This window comes from Sminthopsis crassicaudata, chromosome 2 (genome assembly GCF_048593235.1).
Source record: "Sminthopsis crassicaudata isolate SCR6 chromosome 2, ASM4859323v1, whole genome shotgun sequence".
Classification (NCBI taxonomy): Eukaryota; Metazoa; Chordata; class Mammalia; order Dasyuromorphia; family Dasyuridae; genus Sminthopsis; species Sminthopsis crassicaudata.
This window is the reverse complement of record NC_133618.1, coordinates 196,544,152-196,571,265: the sequence shown is the minus strand read 5'-3', so window position 1 is coordinate 196,571,265 and position 27,114 is coordinate 196,544,152. Positions and strand designations below refer to the sequence as shown.

The 27,114-nt window shown below is 34.8% G+C and overlaps 1 protein-coding gene across 2 annotated transcripts; it reads left to right on the top strand.

The window, feature by feature from the left end:
- Positions 1 to 866: 866 nt before the first annotated feature.
- On the top strand, positions 867 to 26,882 carry RNASEH1 (ribonuclease H1). Of its 2 annotated transcripts, none has more exons than XM_074288052.1 (8): positions 867 to 1,174; positions 5,894 to 6,009; positions 11,328 to 11,478; positions 16,356 to 16,455; positions 19,865 to 19,919; positions 22,693 to 22,777; positions 23,451 to 23,575; positions 23,827 to 26,882. In XM_074288052.1, the coding sequence occupies exons 2-8, from the start codon at positions 5,959 to 5,961 to the stop codon at positions 23,917 to 23,919; spliced, it is 660 nt and encodes a 219-aa protein (XP_074144153.1). In that variant the 5' UTR covers positions 867 to 1,174; positions 5,894 to 5,958; the 3' UTR covers positions 23,920 to 26,882. The 2 variants fall into 2 exon arrangements, with proteins under 2 accessions (XP_074144153.1, XP_074144151.1); XM_074288050.1 differs by having other exon boundaries at positions 896 to 1,174; positions 11,323 to 11,478.
- Positions 26,883 to 27,114: the final 232 nt, after the last annotated feature.

Below are 27,114 nucleotides of genomic sequence, written 5' to 3'. Positions count from 1 at the left end.
AACATTTGTCATTATTTGTTCCTGTCATCTTAGCCAATCTGACAGGTGTGTAGTGGTATCTCAGAGTGGTCTTAATTTGCATTTCTCTGATCAGTAGTGATTTGGAACAGTCTTTCATGTGAGTGGATATAGTTTCAATTTCTTCCTCTGAGAATTGTCTGTTCATATCCTTTGACCATTTATCAATTGGAGAATGGTTCGGTTTCTTATAAATTATGGTCAGTTCTCTATATATTTTGGAAATGAGACCTTTGTCAGAACCTTTGTTTTTAAAAATATTTTCCCAATTTGTTACTTCCCTTCTAATCTTGTTTGCATTAGTATTATTTGTACAGAAACTTTTTAGTTTGATGTAATCAAAATCTTCTATTTTGTGATCAATAATGATCTCTAGTTCTCCTCTGGTCATAAATTCCTTCCTCCTCCACAAGTCTGAGAGGTAGATTATCCTCAAGCAGATTAATTATGAAAAACTTAAGGAAGTTACCCCAGGAGCAGAGGAAAAGGGTAGCCTCAGGGTTTCTCAAGAATTGCTACTTTCTCACACCCTACCAATTTTACAACAAAAAAGAAAACTTAAAAAAACACACGAAAGTTAAGAGTCCTCAGTAAACAGTTTAGGTACTTTCCCTCCTCCACCTTTCTGGTAAATTCATGAGAATTTAAACTCCGGCAACCTAAGTACGGAGTAACGCCGTTTTTTCGTATTTCCAACCGTAAAGCACGGCTGGCTGCTCGGGACCCTAGCTCCTTCCCGCCTCTTCCCCCACCCAATGTCCTATAAGACGTCCCTCTTCCCAAACATTCAAGCAACGACCTGCGGCCCCGCCCCGCGGGAGGATCCCAGTCCTGAGGCGGCTCCTCCCAAACCCGGAAGCCAGGCTCTGGCGGCGACTCTAAGGACGAAGCGTGCGGCCTGAGCCTCGGCGTGAGGAACGTCCCGACGGCCGTGTGGGCGGAAGCTCTGCCCGGACGTTCTGTCTTGACTCTGCCCCGGGACCCGGGAGCGGACTCCCTGCGGCCGCTATGCCCCAGAGTGGGCCATGCTGAGGGTCTGGGCCGGCGTCCCTAGAGCTGTCGCGAGTGCCTTAGACTTCTGTGGTCCCCGCCTCCTGAGCACCAGCATGTTTTACGCCGTGAGGAGGGGCCGCAAGATCGGCGTGTTCCCCACCTGGTGAGTGGGAATGAGTGAGTGTTCCCTCCCGAGACTGAGTGCGCCCCCCTAGTGGTGAATGCACCCTGTCTGGTGGGCGGATGAGCGGGTGGACCCTTCTAGTGACTGAGTTTACTCCCCTAGTGGGTGAGTAACTTGGTGAGTGTGTCCTCCTATCGGATGGGTGAGAATATTCTGGTGGGTGTTTGCCCTAATGATGGTTCAGTTGTGTACCCTCCCGGTGAATAAATGAGTGTCACCCCGGTGGGTGAGTATGTGCCCTTCCGGAGGGTAGGTGAGTTGCCCCTCTGTTAAGTGTATTCTCAAGCCTCCCAGGTTGCTGGCTTCCTGCCCTCCATCGCTCCCCCGTGCTCAAGGTCCGGGGCAATCACACTTTGCACATCGTGGTCCCCCAGCCCCAGATGTTCCATTTTCCGCATTCCCCAAAGGCCTGAGAGTGCCCTCGTGAGCCTTCTCACCAGCACTCCTCGAATGACCTCTTTCCACCAGTGAGAAAGGACTAGTCATTTCTAGTGACAGACACTGGCCCATCTTTGTCATTATGGTTGGAGAGTTGCACAGTCTAACTCTGTCTCAGCATTGAGTGTTAATAATATAACGGAATCCTATTGAAGCACTTTTTGCAAGGACTGCCTTCTTAGGAAAGGCGAGGTTAACAAAATGCTTTTAATAAGATAATTCAGTTGAAGATCATTTTTGTTGATTTCTCTTGTTGAGTCTTTTAGTCCTATACAATTCTTCATGACCTCATTTGGGGTTTTCTTGGCATATACACTGGTGTATGTTATAGCCGAGGAAATTGAGGCAAACAGTGGAGTGATTTGTTCAAGGGCACACAGTTAAGTGTCGGAGGCCAGATTTTAACTCCGGTCTACCCGGCACTGCATCTATCTACTTTAATGTCTCGTGCCTGTTTATATCTGAAATTGGATTAATCTAGCTATAAAAAGATTTTGATGAGCATCCTCTCTGTGATGAGGTGCTATAAAAAAAACCCACAGAATTTGTATTAGATATGCTGCTGCCCTCAAGAAGCTTATAATATTACTTGGGAAACATGAAATTAACACACTACAATAGCAGTAATTGAAGATCATCTTCAGCTGAATAAAATGGAAATGGAAAGTATCAACAAAGTTGATACTTTATCCTTAAGAAACTGATATTCTTAATGTAAGCATAGCCTTTTGTAAAACTTTAAAAGCTCTACATAAATTAAATGTTATTATTATTTATTATCTAACATATAGTTAGAACAAATCTGTGCTGGAGATGACTCTTGAAAACACTGAAAAAAAATAATTTCTCAAGATATGTGGAAGGAGAAGCTACTGAATAATTTTTTTTAAAAAGATGGTTTTGCCACCAGAAATAAAACAGTAATTCTATCAGTGCTTATTATATCATTTTGTAAAAGTGAAAATGTCACACACATATAGACACACATATGTATTATATATATGTGAGAATAAATAGATATAGTTTACCTTGAAAATATGCTAAGAGGGTTTTCACAAAGTTTTTTGTTTTTGTTTTTTTATAGCTGACCATATTTTCATTGACTTGATTGAAAATTTTAGAGAATAAACTATTCCACAATTTGAGTATTCTAAAAATATTTGATTTAGAGAAAAACAAACATTAAAGGCATCACTTGTTTGCGTATTATGATCATATAAGATTCCTTGATAAATATAATACAGAGAACTTTGTTTAAATATCCTCTAACTTACAATATCTCCGCCAACCCCGAAGTTGGGGTTAAGTGACTTGCCTAGGATCATACAACTAGGACCTGTTGAATGTCTAAGGTCAAATTTGAACTCAGGTCCTTCTGACTTCAGTGCTGATGCTCTATACATTGAGCCACCTAGCTGCCCCTTAACATTAACAATATCAAAGAAGGCATAAAATATTATATTCACTACTGTCTTAAGGATAAGTTTAGAATACAAATTAAAAGAAATTCCCTGTAGCAGACCATAATAATAGATTAGAATTAAAAGTGGACCCAGAGATCTTCAAGTTCAAATCCTTTATCTTACAGGTGAAAGTAATTAAGTAGTTTTGTTGGTCACAGTGGCATAGATAATGTTTGAGGTGGGATTCAAAGCTCATATCTTTCTAACCAAATTCTTCCAACAGTCTCTTTCTGGATGACATTGTACTGATTGAAACAAGCCCCAGAACTTTCCAAAATGTCATTTATAAGATCTACAACCACTCAAAAATTCAACTTGCCTTGCAAACAATAGATGAAGATTATCTACTATTAAGACTGTGATGCAGATTCTTTGTGTGTATATTCAGATATATGTGTGTGGAAATATATGCATTATATATATATGTATATATCTTGAATAGACACTTTAGATGGACTGGCCCTTGTTCTGAATCATTTATGAAGAGTTTATGGGAGGATATGGATAAAGCCAAGGATGAGAAGGAAGGTATAAATGGTTTACGATCAGAACTTTTGAAAAGTATTCTCACATCATTCACACGATGGTTCCATTGAAGTATTTTTAATATATGTCCAAATTCCATATTAGAAAGGGAACTGGATAGTATCTAACACAGTGCCTAACTTAATGAATGAAAAGTCAAACAAGTTTAGCATATTTTCTATTAGAACAATTTTTTTAAAAAACATTTTTATGAATCCTTTTGATATTCTAGTGAAATCTATGAAACCCCTTCTTAGAATAATGTTTTCAGATATTTTAAGTAAAATGAATAGGATTACAAATGAAACTAACTATATGAAAATACTGCTTTCAAAATACTTTAGAAACAAAGCAGGTTCATATTAACCTGTGTTCTTACAGTTTAAAAGCCCTTGTATTAGAAGGCATGTAGTCTCTCAATCAAGTTAGCATATAGACCAGACATGCAAGGTATATTGAGAGTAAAGAATAAGATGTTTCATACTATTAGGTTGTTCAGAATCAAATCACTTTACATTTTAAAGCTAGGTTTGAAAAACAAAGCCATACAAATTCTTTTTTTTTTTTTTTTAACCTTGAAATTTCCCTTTTCTTTCTTTCTTTCTTTCTTTCTTTCTTTCTTTCTTTCTTTCTTTCTTTCTTTCTTTCTTTCTTTCTTTCTTCTTTCTTTCTTTCTTTCTTTCTTTCTTTCTTTCTTTCTTTCTTTCTTTCTTTCTTTCTTTCTTTCTTTCTTTCTTTCTTTCTTTCTTTTTTATTATTTCTTTTTTTATTGACAGAACATATGCATGGCTAATTTTTCAACATTGACCCTTGCAAACACTTCTGTTCCAACTTGTTCCTTTCTTCCCTCCACTCCCTCCCCTAGATGGCAGGCAGTCTCATACATGTTAAACATGTTAAAGTATATCTTAAATACAATATATGTGTGCATATTTATATATTTCTGTTGTTGCACAAGAATAATCAGATTTAGAAAGGTAAAAATAACCTGGGAAGAAAAACAAAAATGCAAGCAAACAACAAGAGAAAGAGTGTAAATGCTATGTTGTGGTCCACACTCATTTCCCAGTGTTCTTTCGCTGGATGTAGCTGGTTCTGTTCATCACTGATCAATTGTTACTGAATTGGATCCACTCGTTACCGAAGATATCTACTTTCACAATTGATCCTCATATAGTATTGTTGTTGAAGTATATAGTGATCTTCTGGTTCTGCTCAATTCACTTAGCATCAGTTCATGTAAGTCTATTCAAGCCTCTTTGTATTCATCCTACTGGTCATTTATTACAGAACAATAATATTCTATAACATTCATATACCATAATTTACTCAGCCATTCTCCAATTGATGGGCATCCATTCAATTTCCAGTTTCTAGCCAATATGAAAAGAGTTGCCACAAACATTTTTGTACATACAAGGCCCTTTCCCTTCTTCAATATCTCTTTGGGATATAAGCCCTGTAAAAACCTTGCTGAATCAAAAGGTATGCACAGCTTGATAACTTTTTGAGCATAGTTCTAAATCACTCTCCAGAATGTTTGATCCATTCACAACTCAACCAACAATGCATCAGTGTCCCAGTTTTCCCACATCCCCTCCAGCAGTCATCATTATCTTTTCCTGTCTTCTTAGCCAATCTGACTGGTGTGTAGTAGTATCTCAGAGTTGTCTTGATTTGCATTTCTCTGATCAATAATGATTTGGAACACCTTTTCATATGAGTAGAAATAGTTTCAATTTTAGCATCTGAAAATTGCTTGTTCATATCCTTTGACCATTTATCAATCGGAGAATGGCTTGATTTCTTATAAATTAGAGTCAATTCTCTATATATTCTGGAAATGAGGCCTTTTTCAGAACCTTTAACTGTAAAAATGTTTTCCCAGTTTATTGCTTCCCTTCTAATCTCGTCTGCATTAGTTTTGGCCAAATTCTTAACACTTCATTGAAAGGCAGGTAACATTGTATAAGTTTCTTATAAAGTACTTCTTTAGGTATTTAACAGCAGCTAGTTTGTACAATGAATTGAGTTGGATTTGGAGTAGGGAAAACCTGAGTTTGAATCCTGCCTCATATATTGATTAGCTTTGTAATCCCAGGCAAGTCAGTTATCACTCTTGTGTCCCAGGTTCCTAGTCTATAAAATTGAAGTAATATCTATCACAGAGTTTTTGAAAAATGAGATGACATCTCTTTGCAAGCTTAAAATGCTGTCTAAGTGCTATTGCTGTTATTGTATCCTTTATAAGTGATCTGTGTGACCATTTCAGGAGTGAATGTCAAGCACAAGTGAACCGATTTCCTGCTGCCCGGTTCAAGAAGTTTGCTACTGAGGATGAAGCTTGGGCTTTTGTCCGAAATACTACAAGCCCTGATCATTCAACAGGTAACATGCCTTATGCTTTTACCCCTTTCACTCCTTCAAAGCATTTTCACATCTGTTATGGCTCATTGAATCTTCAAAATGATCATCTGAGGGAACTGGATAGAATAATTTCTTTTTCATAGGTAAGTATACTGAGACCCAGAGAAATTAAATGACTTCTTCACTATTTCACAACATTGTTAGTAAGAAATGGGACCAAAGCTTGTGTTATTTAAGTTTGCCAGGGTTTCTTATAAATTCTGGTTATGGAGAAATAAACAGGATTTCTTTAGCAAAAGGGGTATGTGTAAGGGTGTGTATCTCTGTGTATGTTTTCAACTTTCTTTGTCATTTCAAATAAACAGGATGTTACCCTCTTCTTTAACTCTTTTCTCCATATCCTTCACACAAACCCCAATTATGAGAACACCCTCTCTTGCCTTTTATACTATTGTATTAGGATGACCTTTGATTTTCTTTCTCCCCTTAAGATCTTCAGAATAGAAACAGTCTAGGCCTGGACTTTTGTTTTTCTTATTTAATTAACTTGGTACTCCTTAAAGACATTAAGGTTCTGAAGAGACATTTGTTTTGTTTCTTATTCTATTAGCTTGTTAGCACTGGCATCATCATACAGCTTTTTGTACTTGCTCAAATAAATTTACCTTTCCAGGTTTCTCTGGAGAGTCTCATCCCAATAGAGGATGAAAGAAAAAAAAATTATTACAAACATGTAGTCAAGCAAAACAAATTTTCAGATTGACCATGTCCAAAAGAAAAGAAAAGAAAAAGTCTCCTACACTTTGAATCCTTCATCTATCTCTCAGGAAGTGGGTAGCATGTTTCAACATTGGTCTTCTGGCATTATGGTTAGTCATTACACTGATCAGAATTTGTTTGACTTTATTATATTGTTCTTTCATAGTTGTTTGTCTTTACTATATTGTTGCCATTGTATAAATTATTCCCTGATTCTGTTCACTTCATTCTGTATGAGTTCATACAAGCCTTCCCAGGTGTTTTTGAAATTATTTCCTGTATCATTCTTGGAGCTAATCTTGTTTACAAAGCTTTCCTTATTTCCTAAGATGTTAGTATGTGCTGCCTCTAAAAATTACCTTATTACTCTCAGTATACTTGGTATTTATTGTTGATATGTATATATATATTCTGTCACCAATATCTTACTTAATTCTTTGCACATAGTAAGCAGTTAATAAACATACATCAAAAATGTCTAATTTCTTTGGGGGAACTCAAGGCAATTGGGGTGAAGTGACTTGCCCAAGGTCACACAGCTAGTAAATGTTAAGTGTCTGAGGTGGATTTGTACTCAGGTTCTCCTGACTCCAGGGCCAGTTTTCCATTCATTATGTCATCTAGTTGCCCCTCAAAATGTCTAATTTCTAACTGCTATCCTGTCTTTCAGGAGTAGAAAGTAAAACAGATATAAAAAGCTTACATGTTGCTTACAGTTCTATATTTACTAGTAGTCAGTCAGTAAACATTTATTAAGTTCCTACTATGGTACAGTCACTGAGCTAAGAGCTAGAGATATAAAAAAGAACAAAAGGCAGTCCTCCTTAAAGAGTTCACAGTTATGGGAGAGAAAACAAGCAAACCTATATGTATAAACTGACTATATACAGAATTAACAAAACATAATTAACAGAAGGAAGGCATTAGAATTAAGAAGGGTTAGGAAAGGTTTCCTGTAGAAAATAGGATTTTAGTTGGGACTTAAAAGAAGCAAAGGAAGCCAGTAGATGTGGAAGAAGAGGGAGAGCATTCTAGGCATGGGGGAATGGAAATTCCCAGCGTCAGGGCCGAGAGATGAAGTGTCTTTTTTTTTTTCCCCCCTGGGAAACATTTATTTATTTATTTATTTATTTGTTTATTTATTTATAATTTTTTTCCCACAGTATATATGCATGAGTAATTTTTTTTTAATAATATTATCCCTTGTATTCATTTTTCCAAATTATCCCCTCCCTCCCTCTACTCCCTCCCCTTGATGACAGGCAATCCCATACATTTTACATATGTTACAATATAACCTAGATACAATATATGTATGTAAATACCATTTTCTTGTTGCACATTATTAGATTCCGAAGATATAAGTAACCTGGGTAGATAGAGCATTCTAGGCATGGGGGAATGGAAATTCCCAGCGTCAGGGCCGAGAGATGAAGTGTCTTTTTTTTTTTCCCCCCCCGGGAAACATTTATTTATTTATTTATTTGTTTGTTTATTTATTTATAATTTTTTTCCCACAGTATATATGCATGAGTAATTTTTTTTTAATAATATTATCCCTTGTATTCATTTTTCCAAATTATCCCCTCCCTCCCTCTACTCCCTCCCCTTGATGACAGGCAATCCCATACATTTTACATATGTTACAATATAACCTAGATACAATATATGTATGTAAATACCATTTTCTTGTTGCACATTATTAGATTCCGAAGGTATAAGTAACCTGGGTAGATAGACAGTAGTGCTAACAATTTACATTCACTTCCCAGTGTTTCTTCTCTGGGTGTAGTTACTTCTGTCCATCATTGATCAACTGGAAATGAGTTGGATCTTCTTTATGTTGAAGATATCCACTTCCATCAGAATACATCTTCATACAACATTGAAGTGTACAGATATCTTCTGGTTCTATTCATTTCATTCAGCATCAGTTGATGTGTCTCCAAGCCTTTCTGTATTCCTCCTGCTGGTCATTTCTTACAAAGCAATAATATTCCGTAACATTCATATACCATAATTTATCCAACTATTCTCCAATTGATGGGCATTCATTCATTTTCCATTTTCTAGCCACTACAAAAAGAGCTGCCACAAACATTTTGGCACACACAGGTCCCTTTCCCTTCTTTAGTATTTTTTTGGGATATAAGCCCAGTAGTAGCAATGCTGTGTCAAAGGGTATGCACAGTTTGATAACTTTTCGGGCATAATTCCAAATTGCTCTCCAGAATGGCTGGATTCTTTCACAACTCCACCAACAATGCATCAGTGTCCCAGTTTTCCCACAGCCCCTCCAACATTCATCATTATTTGTTCCTGTTATCTTAGCCAATCTGACAGGTGTGTAATGGTATCTCAGAGTTGTCTTAATTTGCATTTCTCTGATCAATAGTGATTTGGAACACTCTTTCATATGAGTGGAAATAGTTTCAATTTCGAGATGAAGTGTCTTGTTTGTGGAGCCTTGAGGAAGCCAGTGGATTCAAGTGTGTGTGGGAGAGAGGAGGATCTGCTTAGACTGAAAGGATAGGATGTGACAGGCTTTGGATGCCAAACAGAACATCTTATATCCAATCTTGGAGGTAATAGGGAGCCACTAGAATTTATTGAGAGGGGGATAACATAGCCAGACCTGTATTTTAGGACTCAATTTGGGAACTGAATGGAGAATGAATTGGAGCAGAGGAAAACTCGAAGCAGGCAGGCTCACTTACAGGCTTTTGAAATAGTATAGGTGATATGGGACTGTTTTAGTATGGTTATAGAATCAGAGGAGAGAAAAGGGGATATTCAAGAGATCATATAAAAGTAAAATCAACAGACCTTGGCAATAGATTGGATTGGGAGGTAGTGAGAAGTTAAAAGATAACAGCTAGGTGTCAAGCTGAGAAACTGGGAGAATAGTGTTGCCCTGGATAATTATAGGGAAGATAGAAGGATCTAGAAGGAAAGGTGATGAATTCAATTTGGACATGTGGAGTTTAAGATGTCTACTGGACAGCCAGTTCAAGATATCTAAAAAGCATTTGAGGATATGAGATTGGAGGTCAGAGAGTTTGGGGTAGGATAGATTATCCTTTTAAATATCTTCAATCAGTAAATACTAGGCACTATACAAAGCACATATAATAGCCTGGTGGGTTATTTTGTTGTTGTTTTCAATGGAAGTAAAATGAGATTAAGGAAGGCAGGGTTAGTGGAAGAAAAGATATAGGAGAAGTTGAGTAAAGACTGATTTTTTAAATAACCGAAACCTGTCCTAAAGATTTTGTTTGGGGATTAGAATTTAGAATTATTATATTATTGGTCTAATGTTTTTATTTGGGAAAAGGGAGTTATCTCTTCAGACTCTTTTTCTTCTCTATATTTCTTTCTGTTTTCTTCATGGACCATAATTAATTAAATACATGCCATTGTGAAGTCTGTTCCTGGTTTTGGAACAGTGGCTGTCACATAGAATGCATATAATAAATGCTTTTGTATTTGGAGTTCCTGTGTTGAGATTATTTATATATCCTTAAGCAAGACATTTTAGCCTCTTGGGACCTCTATTTTCTAAACTGTGAAGTAAGAATCTTGGACTAGAATCATAGTATTATTTTTTATTTTTATTTACTTATTTTTGTTGAAGCTGCTTATTTTCAAAACATATGCAAGGATAATTTCTCATCATTGACCCTTGTAAAATCTTGTGTTCCAATTTTCCCTCCCTTCCCCTCATCCCCTCCCCTAGATGGCAAGTAATCCAAAATATGTTAAACATGATAAAAATATATGTAAATAGAATATATAGGTATACATATTTATACAATTATCTTAATGCATAAGAAAACTCTGATCAAAAAGGAAGAAAAATGAAAAAGAAAATACAATTCAAGCAAACAACAACAAAAGTGTGATTCACACTCCATTCCCATAGTCCTCTCTCTGAGTGTAGATAGCTCTCATCATCACAAAATCATTGGAACTAGCCTCAATCATCTCATTGTTGAGAAGAGCCATATCCGTCAGAATTGATCATCATATAATCTTCTTGTTGACATGTATAATGATCTGGTTCTGCTCATTTCACATAGTGTCACTTCATGTAAGTCTCTTCAGACCTCTTTGAAATCATCCTGCTGATCATTTCATATAGAACAATAATATTCTATAACATTCATTTGTCATAACTTATTCAGACATTCTCCATCTGATGGGCATTCCAGTTTCTTGCCACTACAAAAAGGGTTGCCACAAACATTTTTGCACACATAGGTCCCTTTCCCTCTCTTTGGGGTATAAGCTTTCTTTGGGATATACTTGAGGTTTAAGATCTCTTTGGGAGATCTTCTGGATCAAAGGGTATGCACAGTTTTATAGCCCTTTGAGCATAATTCCAAATAGCTCTCCAGAATGGTTGAATAAGTTCATAATTCCACCAACAATGCATCAGTGTCCCAGTTTTTCCACAGCCCCTCCAACATTCAACATTATTTTTTCCTGTCATAGCCAATCTGACAGGTGTGTAGTGGTATCACAGAGTTGTCTTAATTTGCTGCCCATTTGTGTATGGATTTTTTTTTTTGATAGAACAGAAAAAGGAATTTAACACACAAGACCCCAAAATGAAGACAAAGAAGAGACCCTGTGAATCATCAGATGAAGAGGAAGAGCCTTGCTCAAAGCTTGAAAAACAAAATATAGACTCTGTACCTTCACTTAGCAAAAATATTTTTTCTTATATGGGTAAGTGTAGAATTTGTTTTATTGCCTATATGTTATATAACCATTTATATGTATCTAACTTGTTTACTTTGGAGTGGCTAACTTAATTGAAAACTTGTATAGAACTTCATACAAAAGTAGGTAGAAAATTGATATATTCACTAGTTAAATGGGTACCATTTTGTGAAATTTTTGAAATTGTTCTTGTTTCATTTCTAAATAACAATTTCTTTTGATTTGTTATATCTTTATATAAAATGCTTGTTTCTAAATATGTCCTTTCCCCCATCCTACTCATTTGTAATGGTTTTAAAAAGAGAAAAGAAAAAACAGTTCAGCAAAGAAATCTTCCTATCAGTTTAGTCTGATAGTATATGCAATTTTTCATAACCATACCTTCCATATCTATACCATTGTAAAGAAAGGAAGAGAATATATTTCCTCAACTTCTCTGTAGCCAAGCTTGTTAAACAAAGCACTTAGTTCTCTATTTACACAGTTTTCATTGGTTTTGTTGTTGATCCTCCTGATTTTGTTTCTGAATCAATTCATTTAAGTCTTCTCATGCTTCTTTGAATCATATGAATCAATAAGCTTTATTAAGAGCCCACTAGATACTGGCTACTGCTCTATATGTTAGACACAGTATGATGAATGAAAAATACTGGCTTACCAGTTTGCATTCTAATGAGGGAGCCAACAAGTACATAAATATGTATAGACAGAATAAATACAAACTAGTTAACTACAAGGTAATTTAAGAGGAAGGGCACTTAGCAATTTGGGGATGGCTAAAGGCATGTAGAAAGTGATAATTGAGCTGCATCTTATGTCATAGTCATATTCTATTCCATTATTGTGCCATAATTTATTTAATCATTACCCAGTATATGGCATCTACTTTGTTTCTGTATCTTTCTACCCTAAAAGTGGTGCTATGTTTTGTTCTATATGGATCTTTTTTTCCTGCCTTGACTTTATTGGGATATATGCCAAGTAGTGCCATTTGATTATCAGAGTATGTGATCAACTTAGTCACTTTTTTTCTCTCCTTCCTTCCTTCCCTCCATACTTCCCTCTTTCTCACATTGCTTTATAAATCATGTTGGGAGGAAAAAATCAGAGCAAAAGGGAAAAACCATGGGAGAGAAAAACAAAAAGAACAACAACAACAAAAAAAAAGTGATTGTTCTTTTTCTGGATGTAGAAGGCATTTTCTGTCCAAAATCTATTGGTATTGCTTTGGATCACTGAACCTTTGAGAACCAAATCTTTCATACTTGATCATTAAACATTCTTGCTTGCTTGCACAATGTATTCTTGGTTCTATTTGTTTCACTCAGCATCAGCATCATCTAAATTGCTTTCAAGAAAAATTGGACCACTTTAACGCTTGATCAGTTGTATTAGTGTACCATTGACTATTTCCATCATTTGTCATCTTTGCCAATTTGCTAGGCATTATTTTGACTTAAATTTTTAATTCTTATTTTCATTTACATTTCTCTTATTATGACCTGTAGCAGTCTTTTTATGTGGTTAGAAATAGTTTGCAAATTTTTTTTGATAATTTTCTAATATATTTGAACACTTACCCATGAATGAATGTCTCGGTCTTTATGTTGGTATTAATACTGTATATATCTTGGCTTTCAAGCACATATAAAAAAAGCAACTGATGCAAAGAATTTTTTTCCATTTGATTCTCATTTTGTCATATTATGCATTGGTCTTCAGTTTCATAAAATTGAAATTAGGTATTTTATTTTATGACAATATCTATCCCTTGCTTTGTAGAGAGCTAGATATTTCCATGGATTTGGGTCTGAAATCAGGAAAACCTGCATTCAACTATGCCCTTAAGAGATTAACTAGCTGTGGATCCTGGGCCAGTCAGATAATTTTTACTTGCCATCTCCCGTGCCCTAGAATTCTCATGCTTGCCTCATCTCTGCCTACTGGCTTAACTTGAAGTCTCAGCTAAAGTCCCATTTACGAGAAGCTTTTCTCCAGTCCGCCTTCATCTTTAGTCCTTTTTTCTGAGATTATATCCTAATTATATACCTGATACACACATATACATATGTATGTATATTTATATTTTTATATGTATATATGTCCTGAGATTATATACCTGATCTGGACAACTGTTTGCCTGTTGGCCCTACAGGGTCTTTTTCCCTTTCTTTGCATTCTCAGTGCTTAGCCTAGTGTCTGACAACATGGTAGGTGCTTAATAAATTCTTAATGACTATCAAAGTATATGTTGTTTTAATGTGCATGATCTTAGCATATTCTTCTAGAATTGTGTTCCTTTTCATCCTCTGTCACAGATCTGGGTGAATAAGCTTAAATTAATTGCATGATGCTGATGACCTTTTTGCAAATACTTATAAGCACCGCAATACAAGATGATCCAAGGTAAAGTGTTGTCTTTTGATCACTGAAAAAGATAAACTCTTCTGCTTTTCCAAGTTTAACCTGTGAGCCATTCTTTCATTTATCTGAACTTCTGGGTTTGTTTTCATTAAGAATGTCAGGATTAATGCAATTCAGTTCTTCCACTATCATGACCTTTGTTGCTTGTTAATTACTGGACAAGGATCTTACAGTGAGAAAATTAACACCTAAGTTAAAGTTTAGAGGATGTAAAAAGCTGTGAGTGTCTTAGCACTTTGTGCAGTGATCATGGCAGAAGACCAGGAATGGGCACCACCATAACTCATTCACCAAGGGGCTAGTCTGCTAGTAAGACTTAGATTAGTCTATATTACCTTTGCCTCTTGATACTTAGCTTTATTCCTCCTAAGCAAGCAAACATTTCAAACTAAAAGGTTGCTGAAACTATATCAGAACTTTCCTAGCATGGCAGATTTTACCAATCCATGTACTTCCTTGGCAGAGCCTTCAGGAACTTAATAGAAACTGAGTTAGGATTTTGCATATACCCAGCATTTACATCTTAGTTAAATGAGAGACAAGGCTCAGAAAAAACATTGTCTGTTCAGATGAAATCTTAAAAGTTTAGGAAAAGAAAAACAAAGACCTGAAAATGAAGCTTTGGAGAAAGCGGAAAAGAAAGAACAGGCAAGTAAAGTAATTAGAGATTGGTCAAAGAGTTAAGAGAATTAGAAAAGTGTGATGTCTTAGTTGACAAATAAAGGAGTGCAGAAGTTACAAGAATGCTAAGCACTATGGATCTACTTAGCAGATTTGTCTGGTTTTTAATCAGTTGGGTTTTATAGTGTGAATGAATGACTGAATAAAGCATTTATTAAGCACTTACTATTCACTGCACATTCAAATACAAATGGATACAAATTAAAAAGCAAAACAAATCCTTCTCCCAAGGATTCATATGGGGGAGATAATACATAGGAAAGGTTTCAACTGTAAATTGGATGGAAAGGTCCATCCAATGGAAATGGGGGATGGAAAGGTCCTTAAGGTCCAGCGGCAACGCACAAGTTCATGGTTCTTTAATGTCACTTCTACTGATAAAATCATCAATTTCTGATTGAATTATTTGACAGAGCCAAGGGCTTTGGTGACAAGAACTTTCCTTTCTGCAGCTATAGGAGCATTTGTCATACTATATTTCCACAGAGCTTTCTTTCTGGTATGATAGCTGAGGACCATGGGCTGGAAGCAATGCTATTCCCCAAGAGTCTTAAGTTCAGAGTATTGGATTCTCTCAGGTGAGGAAGATGGTGGTCAAAGTGGAAATGGTGCTTGCCAGCACATGCTGATTCCTGCCTTTCCTTCAGGGTGTCTTCATGTATTAGCTCAGTTGCCTGCCCTTCCCTGTGGGTGGCAGTTGATAGTGATGGCTAGCCCTTTCTCCATAGTAATTGCTTCTCAGGTAATAGCTGGAAGAGCTTCAAAAAGTTAATTTTTCATTTTTTTTTTAAGACAAAATTTTTTAATGGTGTCTCCACACTGCAAACATATTTATTTCAGTGATGTCTCTTCATTTCTTCCAACAACTATATATTTCCAGCAAAATCCAACCGATTTCACATTTTACTACTGTCCAGTTTGTCCATAAAAGATTTTCTTGTTTCCTGCATTATTTAGACATACATACTCTTGTCTGCTTTCTGGTTGAAGGTTTTGGGATAAAAGCAAGAATTTGATTTTTGTCAAAACAGATATTCTGTCACTGACATACATTGCATTCATTCTCTGTTTTAGTAAATGGACTTAACTTAAGGGTGGCCAAAAGATTCATTGTTCCGTGGCCCATCTGGCCATGAGCTTCTTCAGTCTTATCTAAGCTAAACATTGGATAACATGTCCTATTTCCTTTATATCTTCTTTGTGTATAAAATCCTTTCCAACAATTTTGTAGGACCTACTATAGCTATAGATTTTGACAACTTAAGGTTACTTATTCCTCCACAAATTATGAGAGGAACACTTCACTGAAGAATTGGTGGCATAGATACTTGAAAAACTTTTTGAGGATGATGTAACATTAGGCAGAAAGCTTGATATTCTGGAAGGTCAATTATTATTGTATTTGGTGCAGAGATGCTTCATGTGTAAAAAGAATTGTGGCTTATGGTACACAAAGAGACAGTTTTGCTGTTCTCTTGATGATCTTTCTTTCTAATTTAAAACCTAGACAGATGGTGCTTGATCACTCATGTGTGACCCAATTGCACAAACTAGTTTCATTAACTCATTGATTTGCACGTGAATGCTGGATTTCAAGGAAAAGGTGGGACCTAAAAGTGAAACCCCAGAAAGAAAAATGAGGTTATTCTCCTTGGTCTTAAGTTGAATTCAGTTATCATAAAAATTCCTCATTAGAAATAATAGTGAACTTTTGAAAAATAATTGGTGTTATTAGTAATTTCCCTTGTGTAACATTGATCAAATTTTTGGTTTCACAGGAGATGCAACTGTAGTTTACACAGATGGCTGCTGCTCCAGTAATGGGAGGAGGAAAGCACGAGCTGGTATTGGTGTTTATTGGGGGCCAGGACATCCTCTGTAAGTAACATGTGGTTTTACTTTAAACCTTACATCAGTTTCTGAGATTCAAATTTAACCCAGTTGTTTTAGCATTTTAAAACTTGTCAAGACTTATAGGAGAATATGCTGTAATTGTTTGAGAAGTATGAGCACTGAACTGGGATTCTGGAGAGACCTTGGTTCAGATCCTACCTTCAGCACTTAGTTGCTGTGAGACCCTGGGCAAATATGTCACTTTGTTTCTCTTATTCTTGGTTATTAATAAAATCTACTTATTATTTATTATTTATATTATTATAAAATTAATAAAATAATAAAATGTGATTTTATTACATGAGATATAGGAGTTGCATACCTTGACGCACTATGTAATATTACAGAATAACAAAATTTGGTAGCTGGAATAGGTTTTACTACTTTATCTAGTTCAATCTATATGCAGAAAAGAATTCCCGTAATAGCATACCTGACAAATGGTCATCCAGCCTCAGCTCGAAGACCTCTAAGAAGGGGGAAATTTCCACCTCTGGAAGCCTCCTATTCCACTTTGGGATAGCTCTAATTCGTAGGAAGTTTTCCCTGACATCAAGTCTAAATTGGTTTCTTTTCAGTCTATTCACAGTTCCTGGTTCTGCCTTCTGAGGCAGTCTAATCCCTACTCCTTAGAACAAACTTCTGGTACTTGAAACCAACTACTGGGGCATCTAGGTGGTGCTAAAGCACCAGCCCTGAAGTCAGGAAGACCTGAGTTCAAATTTGGTTGCAGACACTTAACACTTCCTGGCTGTGTGACCCTGGGCAAGTCACTTAACCCCAGCCTCAAAAAAAAAACAAAAAACAAGAAAACAACTATCATATCCCTTTCAGCCTTATTTTATCCAGTTAAAGGTATATAGTTCTTTCAAATGATCCTCATAAAACATAACTCAAGATTCTTTACCATTGTGGTAACCATTCTCTATATATATTCCAGCTTATCAGTGTGTCCTTATGTCTTGGCACTCAGATCTGAACACAACAATGAACACAATTCCAGATGACATCTGATGAAGGCACAGTGCAGTGAACTTATCATCTTCTTGCTTCTGTCTCTCAATACAACCCAAGATCACATTAGTTTTTCCAGATGCCTCAGTCCATTACAGACGTTAAGGTTTCAGTCCAATAAAACTCTCTGATCCTTTTCAGAACTGTTGTTTGTCCTATCTCCTCATCTTTTACTTGTAAAGTTAATTTTCTTTAAAGCAAATGTAATACCATGTTTCACATTGTTAGATTGGCCTGTAAAAGATCCAGTTTTGTGTTTTCTGCAAATTTTATGAGCAAGCCATCTATATCTTTATCCAAGGTAAATAGCACAAGGCCAAGCAGAGATCCTTGAAGGATACAACTGGAGACCTCCTGTCAGAGCTGACATGGACCATTAGTTCATCAGTACTTTTTGATACTGGTCTTGGGACTAGTTGTGAATCCGAATAATTGCATATCATCTAATCCATATCATTTCACATTTTATACAAGAATAGATATAACAGTAGTATCAGATATTTTATCAGAAGCTTTGCTAAAATCTAGATAAACTATATCCACAATATTTACCTCATCTACTATATTAGAGATCTCTTTTCCATCTTAGATAATACCTAAGGATGCAATTAATCTGAGCCAGATGATAATGACCTCACTTCCTGATTATCAACTCTATATCAGTCATTTTTCTATTGTCATTTCTAGTGCAAAGATTTTTTTTTGTAAAAACAAACAAACAAACAAAAAACACAGAGAAAAATTAGAATTCTAATTATATATAATTCTAAGACACTTCTGTCTTCCCCTATTGGCACTTAAGATAATCCCTGCCACACAAGCCTGGGTAAATTCCTTTGTTCCTCCTTTCTCCTAATGTATCTAAAAGATCAACTATTATTTTAAAAGACCTAGGAATGTTAGAAATAAAACTTTGGTTCCAGTTCAACATTATTAAGTTTTTAATCTTTAGAAAGGTTTTAAATATGATTGAGAGTTTTCCTTTTCTCCCTTTGAACTTTGCATAGCAAATTAATATTTCTAGTCAAAATACTTTTTGCCAAAATTAATCATCTACTTCAATGATTCACATACTCCAGAGCAGAACAGTGTTTTTAAAGATGAGTCTTATTTTCAGTTTTTTAAATTCAATAGGTAGGAATTACTGAGCCCATTACAAATATGTATAGTCAAGTAAAACAAATTTTCTTCTTAATCATGTCCAAAAAGAAAGAAAAAATATGCTTCTATCAGTGCTCTGTCATCTCTTTATCTGAAGGTGGATAACATGTTTCACTATGAGTCCTTTAGGTATGTGGTTTTTTCCATTGTGATGATCAGAGTTCCTAAGTCTTTCAAAATTGTTTATCTTTACAATATTACTGTTATATAAAATGTTCTCTTGGTTCTACGACACAGGTCTTCCCAGGTTTTTCTGAAACTTCTCTTCCATTAAGGCAGGGCTTCTGAGCATCCATAGATTTCTCAAGCTATGTAAATTTGTTTGGATAGGGAAAAATTACATCTTTATTTTCACTAACCTCTAACTGACATAATTTCTTTAAATTATGAATTAAAAAAAAAAAACACAAAAAAAAACATTATTTCAAGTTAACTTTATCACATTGCCAAAGAAGTATATGACAATAAAAAGGGTTAGGAATCCTGACCCAATGGATTGATCCTTGGACATGAAGTTATCTAGCCCTGGCTAGATTCCTAACTATACTTGGTATATTTTGCAAAAATTGGGGATATAACATGAATTGCTCTTAAGAATTTTTTTGGTACAAGTGTATGTGAGATAGTTATTATACTGAGCCACACAAATCCCAGCCTTGAAAGCATGGGACCTGAAAGAAATATTTAAAAGCCATTCAGCTGAAGATAAATTTTAAAAGCTATCTACAAATAATGAGTTGGCCTACCAGGATTGCACAGCTAAAGTCCTGTGTTCCCAGTTTTTATTAAAGCATACTGTTGTTCTCTCGTAGTATTACATATACTTAATATAAAGTGTTTAATATGATGTTAGTAAATAAACATAATCTTTGACCTGTTCTTTATAATTTAATTGGCCTAGTCCTTAGTAAGAAATCTCTGTCAATGCAGATCAACATCTCTTTAATTTTAAGTGACCTGCCCAGGATCAGAAGCAGGTCTTGTGACTCCCAAGGCCAGCTCTATATCATGCTACCTCACAAGTGTGTATATCAGCATCCTTTTGTACATGTGTGTGTATGTGTATTTAAACAGCCTAGATTTTTAACTAGCACTTTGTAATGCCTGAAGAGTGCTTAATAAATCTTTCACTTTTCATTTTTTCTCCCTTCCTTCCTTCCTTTCTTTTCTTCCTTTTTCTTTCCTCTTCTTTCTTCCTTTTCTTTCTCCCTTCTTTCAGAAATGTGGGTGAGAGACTTCCTGGGCGACAGACAAACCAAAGAGCAGAAATACATGTAAGTTGTGAGTTATCAGAATTTTGTATGCTTTTAAAATTATTATTTTAAAAAATTAGTGGATCTCTGCTTAATTATTTAGTTTTTCTTTGACTAATTATGAAATGAAATCTAGTGCTATATTCCCTGGATTATCTCGTAATAGTTCAGGTATAGAAAGACTTAGCCAAAAAGTATTTTGTTAAATATTTATCACTATGTGCCTGGCACAGTACCAAACACTATGGTACAAAAGAGAGCAATAATAGTCCTTGCCTTTTTTTCTTTACCTTTATTTTTTCCTTTTTTAAAAATTAAAGCTTTTTATTTTTAAAACATATGCATGAATAATTTTTCAACATTAATCTTTGCAAAATTTTGCGTTCTAAATTTCTCCTCTTCCCTTCCCCTCCCCTCCCCTAGATAGCAACTAATCCAATATATGTTAAACATGTTAAAAATATTTGGGTTTTTTTGTTTTCTTTCTTTCTTTTTTTTTTTTTTTAATTACAGCTTTTCATTTTCAAAATATAAGCAAGGATAATTTTTCAACATTGACACTTGCATAGCCTTATGTTCCCTCCTTTCCCCTACCTCCTCCCCTAGATGACAAGCAGTCCATTATATGTTATACATGCTAAAATATATGTTAAATCCTATGTGTGTATATATATATATATATATATATATATATATATACATACACATATTTATACAATATTTTGCTGCACAAGAAAAATCAGATAAAAAAGGGGGGAAAATGAAAGACAACAAGCAAATGACAAAAAGTGAAAATGCTACGTTGTGATCCACTCTCAGTTCCCACAGTCCTCTCTTTAGGTACAGATGTCTATCTTCATCATAAGATCACTGAGACTGGCCTGAATCATCTCATTGTTGAAGAGAGCCACATCCATCAGAACTGATCATCATATAGTATTGTTCTATGTACAATGATTTCCTGGTTCTGCTCATTTCATGAGTTCATGTAAATTTTTCCAGGCCTCTCTGAAGTCATCTTGCTGATCATTTTTTATAGAACGATAATATTCTGTAACATTCATATACCATAACTTACTCAGCCACTCTTCACTCAGTTTTCAGTTTCTTGCCACTATGAAAAATGGCAAACATTTTTGCATATGTGGGTTCCTTTCTCTTCTTTAATATTTCTTTGGGATATAAGCGCAACAGAAACACAGCTGGATCAAAGAGTATGCACAGTTTGATGACTTTTTGAACACAATTCCAATTGGTCTCCAGAATGGGTTGGATCAGTTCACAACTCCAACAACAATGTATTAGTGTCTCAATTTTCCCCACATCCCCTCCAACATTTGTCATTATCTTTTCCTGTCATCTTAACCAATCTGACAGGTGTATAGTGGTATCTCAGAGTTGTCTTAGTTTACATTTCTCTGATCAGTAGTGATTTAGAGCACCCTTTTCATATGACTAGAAATGGTTTCAATTTCTTTATCTGAAAATTGTCTATTCATATCCTTTGACCATTAATCAACTGGAAAAGGGCTTGAATTCTTATAAATTTGGGTCAATTCTCTATTTTAGAAATGAGGCCTTTATCAGAACCCTTGAATGTAAAAATGTTTTCCAGGTTTATTGCTTCCCTTCTAATCTTGTCAGCATTGGTTTTGTTTGTACAAGTCCTTGCTTTTTAGTGTCACATTCTAATGGGAGATAAAGTGTGTAAATAACTAGGTACATTCAAGAGAATAAATGAAATTATCTCAGAGTGTAGGGCACTTTTAACTAGAGCAGATCAGAAAAGGATTATTGCATTGGGTGAGCTTTGATCTAAATTTGTGGGAAGCCAAGAAAAAGAGTCAGAGGTGAGGAAGGAGTGCATTCCAAGCATGGAAGATAGTGTAAAAGTAAAGAGTAACTCATGTGAAGAGGCTAGGTCCTGTAGGTGGGTCATAGAAGACAGAAATGTGAGACGACTGAAAAGATATGAAGGGGCCCAATTGTAAAATAGATAGATGACTTCAATTTCATCATCTGAAAATTATCTATTTCCTTGACCATTTATAAATTGGGAAATGACTTGTATTTTTATAGATTAGATGTTTTAAGTCACAAAAGTAGGAATGTTTGAAAATTAACTTAGGATGTGGAAACACAATCTGAAAAAGGCTTTTTTACAAAAAAATTATAAACTTTTTCATATATAATATTTCCATTTAAACTACTGATATTATATCAGATAGAAAATAAAATTACTATGAGTCACTTAATCTTTCCTTTTTCTCATTTGTAAAATAAGGCGTTTGGGTTAAATAGAAAGTTCTTAGCATCTCTATTTCAATGTAACTGACTTTCTTTTTGACTTTATTTTAGGCACTTAATGACATTTTCTGAGAAGAACCTTACCATTCTGCCAAGAATAGACTTTATCAGACTGCCAAAAGAGTACATGACAAACAACAAGAAATTCTGTATTAGATTAAATTAGAGACGGGGCAGCTAGGTAGCGCAGTGGATAGAGCACCAGCCCTGAATTCAGGAGGACCTGAGTTCAAATCTGGTCTCAGACACTTAACACTTCCTGACTGTGTGACCCTGGGCAAGTCACTTAACCTCAGCCTCAAAAAAACAAACGGAAAAAAAAAAAAGAAAAATTAGAGACTAAAGTCCCTTCCAGATATAAGAATCATCACCTCTGTGAACCTAGCACAGTATTAGATCAGATAAATTTTTTAGTCATTATAAACATGAAGTGTTGTTGTTGGTTAACCCTATTTCCAATATATAACTATCAAAATGTCTCTTCAAGGCTGCCTGTAAAGCAATTGAACAAGCCAAGAATCAAAACATCAGTAAACTGGTTCTTTATACAGATAGTATGTTTACTATAAATGGTAAGTTATAATTTTGTTTCTTATAGTGATTCTTACATGTAGAGAGACTAAAACTATTGCTTATCTTAAAGAGTTATAGATGACTACCTGCAGCACTTCCAAGAGTACAAGTTCAGCACAAAATATCAAACTAGTAATAGGGGTTGGTCTAGAGTAAGAAATCTTAGTCTGTGGTCTGCTAACTTAAATATATATATATATATAATTTTTTTTTAATATGATTGGTTTCCTTTGTAATTCCTTGTATTCTGTTTTATTCACTTAAAAAAAAAACAAAAAAAAACATTATTCTGAGAAGAGGTCCATAGACTTCACCAGACTACTAAAGGTGTTTTTTATGCAGAAAAGATTAAACATTTCTTCCTGATTAAGAGATTTCTTGTGAGTTAAATTCATCTTTTGGATGATTGGATCATCCAAGGATCCTTCATATTGAACATAATTAACCCCAAATCCCTCCTGTTCTGGGGAATGCCTTTTGATCCATTGGTCACCTGGACATTTTTTGCAAGAGTATATAGACTTATAGGCTTGTAGACAGTAGAATGCCAAAAATATGTTGAGAGCAAAGCTGAAAATTCCTGGAAAAGCTGACAATTCAAGAAATTGAAGATAAAACACTATGAAGTTATTTGTGAATAATATAATGACTAGTTACGCTTTAACTATTTAGGTATAACAAGTTGGGTTAAAGATTGGAAGAAAAATGGCTGGAAAACAAGCACAGGAAAAGAAGTCATTAATAAAGAAGACTTTGTTAAGCTTGATACACTTATTCAAGGCATAGACATAAAATGGGTGAGTAGTTAAGTGTGTTTTTTTTTTTTTTTTTTTTTTTTGCTCTTGTGTTCATTTTACTTGAAGTGTTTATGTAATCTTTCTAAATAATTTAATCATTTAAAAATTAAAATGGTAGCAAAAAGTTAATACACTTTTCATGTAGACATAAATTTAGTGTTAATTCACAATATTTTTTAAGATTCTTTCATTAATGAAAGTAATATTATTGACCAATGACTAACTTATTATTTAAACCCATCTTTCAACAGATCCACGTACCTGGTCATTCAGGGTTTGCAGGCAATGAAGAAGCTGATAGATTAGCAAGAGAAGGAGCTAAAAAACCACAAGAATCAACATAGCATAATTTTAGTAATCTAATTAAAGAGCAAATCAAGTGCTCTTTAGTCATTTGCATGAAAATCTGCCTACAAGACATGAAGCACAGGTGGACTTGAGAACATTCTTGTTTGATTAGAAAAACTGTCTAGTTTTCTGTTGAGATATGGTTCAGCATTTTAAACTACCCTTCACTTTACCCTGAATGCATATCTGTTTATCATTGAGAATTGTTTGGGACTTCAGCATAAAGTAGATGTAGCTGATTATTTAAGAATTAAAGTAATTTCCTAGGTTTATTTATTTTTTTTTTTTTTAAGGTTTCTTTGTAGCTAGAATAGAAATGAACATGTATTATACTTCAAGTGATTCTTAATTTGATCAGTATGAGCACTCCAAAAAAGGAATTGCAAGCTCTACCTGCCTGGATTTGTTGTTAGGATTTGGATTTTTTTTGTTGGCAGCCTCACTTCTCTAAACTTAGCTTGATTGGTCTATGGATGATACATGTACACATAAAGTTCATGACTTTCCAGCTTGGTGGGGATCTATCAGATCATAAGACTGGTAGAATTACTTTCAACAACCTAGAACCACTTCTGTGACTTTGTGTGAGCATTGTAGACTTTAGTGGAAGATACATCTTTGACTGCTCATGTGAAAATGCTGCATAGATTATCAAGGAATTTGTGATGCTCCTTATGATTTGGTTTATAGTGTATTTTAGATGTTAAAAATATAGTAAATCCACAAAAATCCAGTAAGAACTTTACAATGACAGTCTTCATAATTATCCTTTTGTTGTCTTAAAAAGTAAAATAAAACATCAGCATTTTAAACTTGATTTAAGGGCAATTTATCTAATTATGAAACCTTCCTAGCAGAGTAGAATTTATCAGATATTCTCTATACTAGTGGTTTAAAAAAAAAGTAACTCATTCAGATATTCCTTCTTTCTCCTTCTCAGGAGTAGGTCTTCTCTTATTCCTAATCTCAGGAGTATTATAAGTAATTTTGAGAATAATAAATGTCACCCATTCTTTACTTAGAAAAGCCTATATATAAAATGGGGAGAAGGAACCTTCTTGTAGCTTGAGTAGCATACTTCAGTAACATGGCACCAGCCCAACTTGGATATCACTTCTGTCGAGTTTTGGCTCTGCCATTGACTCTATATGTGACTTTGAGCAAGACCTGGATCCTTGGGAGTCTCAGTAAAGGGATTGGACTAAATTCTTAAATTTCTAGACTGTTTTTACACTCAACTTACTTGAAGCAAAATTCTGTGCTTCTATAGTAAAGTTGTCAGGAAAAGCCTACCTCTTCCCTCTCTCATTTCCCACTCAACAAGTTTAGTGAATTAATGATCAAAGTTTGGCAAAAGCATATATTTAATTTTAAATGTTGACTATGCATAAATGTTTGTTCTTGTAATTTTATTTATGATTATATGTTGCTTTTCACATAAGAATATGGTACTAATTTCCTAACTTCGCATGTGCTTTTGAGCACGTTTATTTTTTTGGGTTTTGGTTTTGGGGTTTTTTTCCATCCAAACTACTTTCTTGCTCAACTGGCATCATGACAAATTAGACTTTGCTAAAAGGAATTAACTAGTCTCCTTAAACACCTAGTGTCAATTGGTAGTATTAATCTGCATGATTCTATCAAAACTCAATAATTTATTTTTAAAGAACATAATGAGTAAATATCACTTTTGAATGATGACAGTTTAAATTTTTTGACAAACCTAACATGGGGAAAAAAAAATTTTACATTTTAAAAATGGAGTCATGATCATTGGGCTTGAGATATTTATTATGGACATAATGTCCAGTTTTTTGATTTTTTTTTTTTCATTTATAAAACACCAGATGTTCTAGATTTAATTTTTAACAAGTTGATAATGAAGGATCCTCAAAGTCAATGTCTTAAATGACCAATGGTTAATAAAACATGCCTCTAACAGAGAGCAGTACAAGTTTTAAATTTTTTAATAGTGGCCTTTTTATATATGTGCTTTATGCTACACAGTGTTAGGGCATAGTAGATGAAGTGCTGAACCTGGCATCAGAAAGCCCTCAATTTACAGCTTGCCTCAGACATTAATTGTGTGATTGGTCTGAACCTTTTTTATTTGTAAAAGGGTTATTGTGATGGTCAAATAAGACATATGTGTATATGTCTGTTTTTATGTGTATTTAAAGTGCTTTGTAGATCTTAAAGGACTAAAGGTAAGCTGTTATCGTTAGACATATTCCTGATAGATTTTTGTAAATTGAGTCAAGAGAGGTCAGTTTTAACAGATTTTGATTGTCAATTTTATAGATAATAGGAATTACATTTATCTCCCTGGTGTGGTACCAGGAGGATAGTGCATTCCTTTCTTTTTCTGGTTAGCTGCCCAGTGCTCTGAATAACTTTGCCTAAAGAGAAGTCTGGAAGATGGTGGGACATTTGTAAAGTGAAGTACTTTTGGGGAAAAAAACTGAAGAAAAGAAAAATGTTATCATTAGTAAGTCATTATGAGCCTACGTGAAATTGGAGGGAGAAATCTAGGTAAGATGCAAGATGTTCCTTTAGTCTCCTGGAGCCCTGTTGTAATAGACCTGAAGTTATGAAACTGACCCTTTCTTTGCAAGTTTAATAAAATGGAGTATACTGCAAACCCTGTTGTATGAAAAGAGTCTAGAATGAGTGTTCACCCAAAGGAACTATTACAGAGCTGGTCCCTTAAGAGTATAACTTGCAAAAAAAAAAAAATTAGGAAAATTTGCAAGTAATGGAAACTAGACAATAGAGTCCTTGCATAAACTAACTTCAAGAAGTTGATAAAAGCTTCAGGAAATGGTTTGGCAGCTTAGAATCAGGAATAAGAACTAGTAATACTTGTCTACTAAGAACTAGAATAGGAGTTCTTAATGTGGAAACTGAGCTTTTAAAAAATTTTTTGATTGTTATTTTAATAAAATTGACTTCCTTTTAATACAGTGTATTTCATTTAATGCATTTTAAAACATTATTCTAAGAAAGGATCTTCACTAGACTGACTTCTAGAAAGGGTCCATGATACACAAAAAATTAATTGCCTCTGATTAGAGGCAATTAAAGTTTATTGGGATTCCCCTAAATCACTGAACCAGTTAATAGTTAATAGTTTATCATCACACATTCATGCTGTTGTTGTATACAATGTAGTTCTAGGTCTGCTTGTTTCA

Coding starts and splice junctions, on each gene's coding strand:
- RNASEH1 (XM_074288050.1), top strand. CDS start 1,044: ATGCTGAGGGTCTGGGCCGGCGTCCCTAGAGCTGTCGCGAGTGCCTTA. Junction 19,920..22,692: donor ACCAAAGAGCAGAAATACAT/GTAAGTTGTGAG, acceptor TGTCTCTTCAAG/GCTGCCTGTAAAGCAATTGA. Junction 23,576..23,826: donor AAGGCATAGACATAAAATGG/GTGAGTAGTTAA, acceptor ATCTTTCAACAG/ATCCACGTACCTGGTCATTC.